The sequence below is a fragment of the Acyrthosiphon pisum genome, chromosome A2 (assembly GCF_005508785.2).
Source record: "Acyrthosiphon pisum isolate AL4f chromosome A2, pea_aphid_22Mar2018_4r6ur, whole genome shotgun sequence".
In the NCBI taxonomy this organism is placed as follows: domain Eukaryota; kingdom Metazoa; phylum Arthropoda; class Insecta; order Hemiptera; family Aphididae; genus Acyrthosiphon; species Acyrthosiphon pisum.
Genome location: NC_042495.1, coordinates 81172447 through 81182081, shown reverse-complemented (window position 1 = coordinate 81182081; position 9635 = coordinate 81172447). Strand labels below are relative to the sequence as shown.

Below are 9635 nucleotides of genomic sequence, written 5' to 3'. Positions count from 1 at the left end.
AATGCTGGTTAGTGAGAAGCTGCCATTTTATACAGTGGAGGATGGTAGTGGTAGCGATTACACTATTTCCGCGATATTTCGTAAAACGCATAAAATCTAAATAAGTATGTAGGTACTAGGACATTAGGTAGTCACACGCTCACTGAATAAAAATAAATCAAAACACTATAATTTTGTAAACAGGAAAGTAAATAAGAAACAAGAAACATTTCAAATATTTTTATGAAATAATATGCACTAACGACTGTAAAAAATCGACTACCTATATGCCAAATATGCCTTTACACCCAAAACATGCAAAAACATGCACTATCAAACTTCATATTATTATTACTATTGTTATGAAATGGATTTGTATCTCAGCTAGCATGTTTTCCTGTGTAGCAAAAAAAACATGCAGATGCATGAACTTACGAGCCCTGCTAATGACTAATGAATATAATATTATTTATAGTGAGACCAAAATTATCTTAATTCGGGTTTGGATTTGGATAGTGTGAGATAAATTATAGGGGAATAGTAAGTTCCTACATGAGAGTAGCAACTTAAATACATTAATTTCTACAAATTATATGTGTATAGGTTCCTATATGGTAAAAAAGATACGTATCTATATCAGTTAATACATGGTGGAAAAAATTGAATAGATATGCAAGTATTACTACACAGCAAAAAAAAAATACTATGTTAGTTTCTAGACAGTATCCGTTTGACTACATTTAATATGTAAAATATAGTATATTTTTTCTTACAATTATTATTTATCTGTGAAAGGTATCATTATAATTTTTTTATTTTCTAAGTCATGAGAATCAGATTGACTTAATTTTAATATAGAATGCGGTAGCGGGTTCTGACGATTTAAAGAGTGCTGTTGTTATGCACTAAAGTAGATAAGATAAACCCGGTTGTTGCTAGATTAAAGTTCACGATGTGTAGTTTTACATTATCAATAATCATGCAGGTCACGACAATATATGTTGCCTGTAAATTAACATGTTTTTCCAATTGCGGCGTATATTGTCAGTATATGTAAAGAAACTTCCCTGTGGAGCTATTTAGTCATGAAAAAATCATTACTAATTCATAACTTGATAATTACAGTTGTTAAAATTATATAAATCAACTTAATAATATTATAGTAGGTTACATTATAAGCAAATAGGCACATTATACGTATAATTAGTTCTTGTTGTCATTAAAGAATAATATATTGTTCTTTTTGATTTCGATATAAAATAAACAATTTAGTATCATAAATTCATAATCATCATAATTCATAACTTAATAAATACAGTTGTTAAAATATTAAGAAACTGTTGGATTTTCGAGGATTACATAATCAAAGGTTAAGATTAAAGATAATATGTTGTGGTTTTAACACTATTTTCCTCTTCAAGTTGCACGTGTAATCCCGTAATAAAATAAGATTGCATATATTATAATCATAATTGCAATACATCTATTAACACTTTAATTTAGCATCGCATAGTTGCGATTTATTCACGCATATTTAGCGATCAAATATTTGTGAAGAAGCCACAACTTAATAGTTGAAACATGCAGAGTTGGTAAAATATCTTAGATAACTTTCGGTTACATCTCGAAATAAGGTCTAAGTCAATTTAAACTTTAAAATAACATTACAATCGTTATTATGAATTTAATCGTGTACAGCTTGTAATTGTTTCGATTTATTAGTTTATGTTTTTAAATCGACTTATTCTTTATTGTCGAGCAAGACTGTTTATTAAAAATTTAATGTGTTACTACTTATAACGATTTCAGAACGAACAATATTATGGTACATGACTTTTTGGGGTTTTGGTATGAATTTCATGCTACGAATGAATCTCAATATAGCAATTGTGTCTATGGTTCGGCCAATAACTGTGAAAGACGGATTAAAAAGCGAATACTATGAAAATCATAGCCTTTTGCAGAATACATCACATTTGACTGACTCTAACACAGATAATGTAAGTATTATTTTCACAAATATATATTAGGCACCGTACAAGGTAAGAACATTGTGATTTGTGAAATGTGTTGTCGTTGTGACAATATTCAGCTTTTAAGTTACAATTCGAATTTTAAATTAAAAATACAAAGAGATACCAACAATTAAAATAATATTTTCGTATGTAATTTTAAAAACGTTTTTTCACTCCTCCAATCAACTGATCTACATCTTGGTAGTATGCACGTACCTACTTCTTCGCAAACATTGTGTAATGCATGCACCAAGAAAGTCACATGTTTGAGTTTTGATATTTTGTTAAAATTTCGCGAAAATGTTTATTATTTAGTTTATTCATTGGAATATTTGCAGCTACCAATGTTAAACATAAATTGGCATTAAAATCTGACTGACTACTAAACTGTTGTCAAAATGGTTGAAGTAATGCAGACTTTTCATTTTCGTGTCTTTTAACAGCTTGAAAATGTTTTTCTCTCCATACATGGTGTTGTATATTATATTTTTTTTCAAGTGACACTTTTGTCTCACACAGTTTGCAATATAAAATCGATCCATCTGTTTGAAAAAATTCTTCACTAAATTCTGACACTAATTGTTTGAAAAATGCTTTAAAAATTGTTTTAACTTTTGGCATTTTAATAAATTACAAGTTACAACACTATAATAAAGCACTATAAAACTTAAATTTTGAACTGGTCGATATCGATGTTATACGAGTACTGAGCGTAGGTTCTACAGACTATATTCAATAGCCGATAAGCTATCGACCCATAAGCTATCTGTAGATCGATAATCTATATGTTTAAGGTCGTTTCACACTAATAGTACGGTCACGGTAATTATTGCGGGTTTTCACATTTCTTATTAAGTAAATAAACATTTTTTTTTATTTTTATAGCATAACAGACATATAAAAATTCCACAGTTAGAATAACTGAAAAAAGCAATGAAAAAGCCAAAAAAAAAAACTAAAATAAATTCGTTTATTTGGAATCAGATTGACGTGAAACGAATTTATGTATAAAAATTATATTTCTATCTTAAATATATAAAAAGAAGCATTTCCTTTAAAATTCGAGCCCTAGTAATAACTAATAATAATAAATGATATAGGTAGGTACTTAACATATATGTGCAATATAAATATTGTACATTCCAGTATACAATACAGCTCATTATTTTGTACTTATACGTTTTAATATTAAATATCAGGATTTGAGGAGGTCAGAAAATCTTAAAAATTCCAAAATATTTTAATGTATAATATTATATTATTGACTAAGTATTTTGCATTATTTTTAAATTAATTTATACCTAATTCCATTTTATAAAAAAAAATATTTTATATGTTAACTCTTAGGGCAATGGCTTTGAATGGGATGAACACCAACAAAATATAGCTAAAGGATCATTTTTTTGGTTACATATGGTGTTACAAATTCCTGGTGGTTTATTAGCACAAAAGTTCGGCGCTAAATCCATATTTGGCTATAGTAACGGCTTGGTTGCTCTACTCACTTGTGTGATACCTGTATCGGCAAAATTTAATTTCAATGCTTTGATTTTAATACGAATTCTTCAAGGTCTCATAGCTGGATTAGCGTGGCCATCAATGCAGGCGATGACGGGCAAATGGATACCACCTCACGAAAGAAGCCGTTTCGTGTCAGCATATTTAGGTATTTATATTTTAAGTTTAGTTACTTTATTTTTTTTTAGAATAACATTTTAATTATTTAAAGCAACATAATAATGCTTTGATGACTTGCTGCCGTTGCATGGTAGGTACTCGGGTCTGACCTTTGAGGAACAATCGATTAATAGACAATGAATAAAGGGGTTACACATTTCATAATTAATATTTAATAGTTAATAATACAATAAAATATATGATATAATGTACATGTTTTACGGATTTTAAAATAAAAATAATATCTGTGTAAACTGCAAATAGATAATAATAGTTATTTATTTAATAATAAATAACGACATTTTCCAATTTGGCAAAGACCCAGAAAGTAAAATCGGTACGTTTTTGTTCTTATTATTTTTCCCTACTTATATAACATATAACATAATATATACATTATCATCTATTGTCTATATTTGAATGAAAGTATGAAATGGTATATTGTCTATGGTCACGACCACGAAACAAAAACAGCTGAATTGAAATTTTGTTATGATAATCTAGTGTCATAGAACCAAGGTTATATATTATAATAGTATATAAATAATATATTATATAGGCATATAGCCATTTGAACGTATGTATGAATATATAATATAAAAATAATATATTAAAATATTATATATAGGTATAATATTAAAATAATTGTATTTATATTTCATAGGTTCTATCTTCTATAACGTTTTGTGTTAGTTGTTATGGGTAAATCGTTAAGTATCGAGGATGGCTAATGGCTATCAATGTAAAATGTTGGACTTGCCGCCTTATAAACAGTAAAAAAGATAGACAATTTTAATATTTGCCGATTAAAAATAACATTAGCTAGGTGTAGATACTTGTGTGGCTATAATGTTTAAAATTGAATTATTACTTTACTCGTACAAATTAAATTTATTATCATGATGTAATATTATTATATTAATTGATTATTTTTATTATTTTTATATATTATGTCTATATTATCTATTTAAAAATGAAAATATTATTTACTATATCATAATATAGAAATGTTGTAATATTGAGACATATTGAATGATATAACACCCAGGGTAAATATTTGGAAAAAAATTTAAAACTATTAGTACTTGATTAAATTATTTTTAAGATACCAATACTGTTTACTATGTAGATACTATATTACCTAAAAAGCCTATACTATTTATATGCTTACCTTCTACTTTTGTCGATTGATTATCGTAATTATGAGTGATAATTACACGAAATATAGACATTTCCATATTTTAATATTTATAATAATATGATTGATCAACACAATTTGTATAGGTACCTATATTATATTATATGTATTTTGAGTATAGAAAAAGTATTCTTTAAAAGGCTACTCACTAGTCACTACGACACTACTATATAGTTATTGCAATGTGTCGTGGGAATATTATTATTAATTTTAAAACATGTTGGGTTGTCGTTAATAGATTGTAATTAACTATTTAAAAAAACTATATAACGAGCAGGCACCAGCCACAGAGTCCAGTGACAAGCAGTATCTCATTTTTTTTTATTTTATTATATACATTTTTTTTATTAGCCTCGACATATGGGCCATTGGCTCATTATTCGATTTAATATTGAATAACCAACAAATAACCAGATATGTCTATCAGCATCTATGTGATTACTTACGTGCCTATAGTTTGTTAGTTAAAAACTGTACATCTACGTACCTATCTATAGTGTATTAATGTGTAACTCAAGAAAAAACCGCCACAATTGAACCATATAATATTATGCTATAATATATTATTTTATTAATTACTATACACATATTATGTTATATTATTTACCTAAATAAACCATACTTAAAACTGTAATACATTTATTATATATAATAATAATTATAATATGCTATAGTAAAATTGTATATGTGTTTAATCAAGAAATGTCTAAAAGTTACCTATATGTTTATCGCGTGTGTTTTGAAGGTACATCTGTTGGAACGGCTGTGACTTACATAGTATGTGGTTACTTAATGGATTGGCTAGGTTGGGAGAGTGTGTTTTACATTACGGGATTAATTGGTTTGGTATGGCATATATGTTGGACTTATCTTGTGTATGATTCACCAAGAGTACATCCGAATATAACTGAGAAAGAACTAAAATACATAGAAAACAGTCTAGGCAACTCTATAGTAAAAAATGTATCTGTAAGTGTAGAAAATTATTATCACATATTTAATTTTTCATATCCGTATAATATTTATGTTTCCCTCATATTTTAAATGATTTTATAGTCTTCAACACCTTGGAAATCAATTTTGACGTCTTTGCCTTTAATCGTGAACATCATATCGCAAATTGGTTATAACTGGGGAATGTACACAATATCCCTCCAAGCACCAACGTATTTCAAATTTGTATTGGGTTTCAACTTAAAACAGGTAAGTTTGTTATTCGTGATTTGAAATTACAAATAATATATTAAAATAAGTTTTTTCACTAATAGACAGGTATTTGGTCTGGTGTACCACATTTGTTCCTATGGCCATTTTCATTTAGTTTTGGTTGTTTATGTGATTATTTAATTCAAGCTAAAATAATGTCCATAACGAAAGTTCGCAAACTGGCTTGCGTTTTCAGCAACATAGTCCATGGCCTTTTTATATTGACGTTTGCATATTCTGGGTGTAACGAGACCTTTGTAATATTTAATTTGGTGTGTGCCGTGGTCGTGAGTGGTGCAATTTCTTCGGGAGCACTTCCAGGAATTGTGGATCTAGCTCCAAATTTTGCGGGAGTGTTACAAGGAATAAATGGAACAATTGTGATATTTTGCATTAGCATTTCACCATACATTGTGGGATTGATCACATATCAACAGGTATTTTTTTTTTATCACTTATTCGTAATCTATTTGAAAAATTAATACATTTCGCTCATTATATTCTATAAACTATTTGGGTGGGTTAGTAAAAACATGGGTGAATTAATGTTAAATGTGTAGTAACTAAATTATTAAACTCAAGTATAGCAGATCGTTTTTTTAGAAATTTAATATTCTATTTTTACTGCTACTCCATTCTAAACTTCTCAACTATAGTATATACACTTCTAAAAGGCATGGGAATCTAGGAATTTATGCTTATTCTCAAATTGTTATTGCTTGGTATACGTGTGATGTGTCCATAGGCTAAAACACTCGCATTAATTTAATAATAAGTATAATTTAGAAATTAAAGAGATTGATGACGAATGACGGGTTGTATAATCAATAACGATTAAATGATAAAATGAATCAATAGTTAGCTAATTGTCTCTTTAGTATGATTTAGTGGCCCAAAATTTAGTGAGCCATTTTAAATTAATCGATTTTTATGCAACTTGGCATGATTGTATTAATAATCGTGCATAATATTTAATATTCTAATAATCAATATAATATACAAAAGATTGAACTGTTGTCTACAAAATATAGACTATTATAATTTCGTTATATTTCCATACGACGGATCCATACCGATAAATGATAATGATTATAATATTTACTTATAAAGTCGTATTTTGTTCATTCACTTATTAAAATGTATATTATAAAATAAATTATATTAATATTTGACTATTATTAGTTTAAATTGTTTTGTTTCCAGCAAACCATAGAACAATGGAAAAAAGTATTTATTGTATCAGCGGCATTTTGTTCATTAACAGGAATTGCATTTTTGATTTTTGGAAGTTCTAAATTACAAAAATGGAATAATGAGGAGCAGAAAGATGTAAAAGAGATTCAACCTATAGTGTGAGAATCTTAAAAACTAAAAAACACGTCTTAAAAAACTACACAATGTACCTATACACTATAGAAATCACAATTTAAAATTTGTTACATTTTAATTCTAATGTTTTTATAATATTTTTTAAAGCACATAAAAAACTATTTGTATTACAATAAATTATTTAATATTTATATTATTATTGTATATTTGTATAGGTAGATATTTATTACTTTTCTTATTTTATATTATGATAATATAGTTACTACTCATCTGTTTGAGGAACAATTATTATTAAATTGCAGTAGGTATACCTATCTAAATTTTATGTTTCTATCTGACCAAGTGTTAATTAATGATAATTTATTCTGAGACGTATATTGTTGAATTATTATTGTGTTCAGGCGTGCATTGTAAAATTTGTATATATATATATACATAATATATATATAATATAAAAGTTTGAAACATTTCAAGAGCCACCTAATTTTGTATTAATTACTATATATTATATTTGTCTATAAAATGTCAACTATATAGCTAAACTACACATTCATTTTTTTACTGCACTCTCTACCTCGTGTTCCCGTGCAAAACGAATCACAAGTACCTATATCTTGTAAGTTGTTCGTATTTATAAGTTATATATTTTAAATGTAGGTGTATTACAATAAATAAAATGAAATCAGTTACACATACTTAGATATGCCTGACGCCAATAGGTATGCGTTGATTTATCAAATATCACGGCCCAAGAGAATGCGTTCGGGGCCAAATTGGGGTTGAAATTTAGTCTCTGATAATATTTATATTATGGTATGTATATCTACGCCATACCTTCAAATTATATATTTATATATTGCACCATATTATTTGAAACATTTATCATCCACGCGTCAACGAGCACTCAAGAACGTATTTTACTACACCACCATGTAATAGCGTGGCTTGTACTATATGGATAACACGAACACAGTAGCACCATCAAGGTGGTCCCGGGTCCATTTTGAATATAATAGTATATTAATAATATATTGATATATAAAGTGTACATTTTATTCGGTATTTAAGTGGTGATTATATCTAACTATCCAAATATCTATTGAGATTTGAGGAGGAGTGGGCCAATTTAAAACTTGATAATGTGCACATCTTAGTGATTTTAGGTACATTTTAATTGAACAAATTGTTTTTCAATTATTGTCCCATTGAAAATTTTTGAGCACGCCCCTGTAATCAATCTTTGATGCATGTATGCATAGGTATTTCATGTTTAATAATATATATTGGGGTTTTTTTTTTGCTTTATTGGCCTTCAAGCCTTTTTCAGCTTCAATTAAGCTCTTACATTTATCACAGTCATCATTTGCAGTCTCAAGGTTTACTGTTCCCGTCTACTGTTCTTATGTTTGCATGATCTTACCACCATTGCCAAGGTCTTCTATTGGGGCGCTTGCCAGTAGGTTTATTAATCAGCGCCTACCTTTCGAATTACGCTCCCCTCAGCACCCATTCTAAACGTTCGGCTTTCAGAAAACATTTAATATTTGGTTTAACGTAAGTATAAAGATTCCAAGTTTGTATTTTTCCTCCTTTCGTAATCCCCAGTTGATTCGTCTCTCATAGGTCCGTACATTTTCTTAAGCATCTCCCTATCAAATATTAAAGGCTTCTCCTCATCTAACTGAGTTGTCAAGTTGTCCAAAATATAGATAGGTACCTATCTAAATAACAAATCTTGCTCAATTTTAATATTTATTAAAACTGATTAAAATCCACATACCTATGTCACATTATCTCAGTTTGGTATACATAAAGCCATAAAGAAGGTACATGAAACCAATTTTGTATAAAAAAACGTAATCATTAAATATAATATGATAAAATATGGTAGGCACCTACGAAGGTAAGTTTAAAGTTCGAAGTGATATAAATATTAAATTCATACGGAATTTATGTACCTACTTATAATCCTATCATGAGTATAGGTAGGTATATATAATAATATATCTAATTTTATAATAGTTGTAAACAGTAAGTATATTCTAAAGTGACAAAAGTCCTAAGGTTTAGCCCCCCCTCCGGGTTATCCAACAGTCCAACCCAGATAACCACCGCTAGTAAATAACTGTAACAATATTATATATAAGTACAAAACTATAAAATAATATATATTATGGACCAACCCCATTGAATGGGGTAAGGTCCATTGGCGCAACTAGGGGGGGGGGGTG

At 28.2% G+C, this 9635-nt stretch overlaps 1 protein-coding gene across 2 annotated transcripts; it reads left to right on the top strand.

Moving 5' to 3' along the window:
• Positions 1-1368: 1368 nt before the first annotated feature.
• On the top strand, positions 1369-7946 carry LOC100168978 (vesicular glutamate transporter 1). Of its 2 annotated transcripts, none has more exons than XM_001945286.5 (7): positions 1369-1567; positions 1789-1979; positions 3342-3660; positions 5615-5838; positions 5926-6072; positions 6138-6512; positions 7279-7946. In XM_001945286.5, the coding sequence occupies exons 1-7, from the start codon at positions 1561-1563 to the stop codon at positions 7429-7431; spliced, it is 1416 nt and encodes a 471-aa protein (XP_001945321.1). In that variant the 5' UTR covers positions 1369-1560; the 3' UTR covers positions 7432-7946. The 2 variants fall into 2 exon arrangements, with proteins under 2 accessions (XP_001945321.1, XP_008184225.1); XM_008186003.3 differs by having other exon boundaries at positions 1369-1571.
• Positions 7947-9635: the final 1689 nt, after the last annotated feature.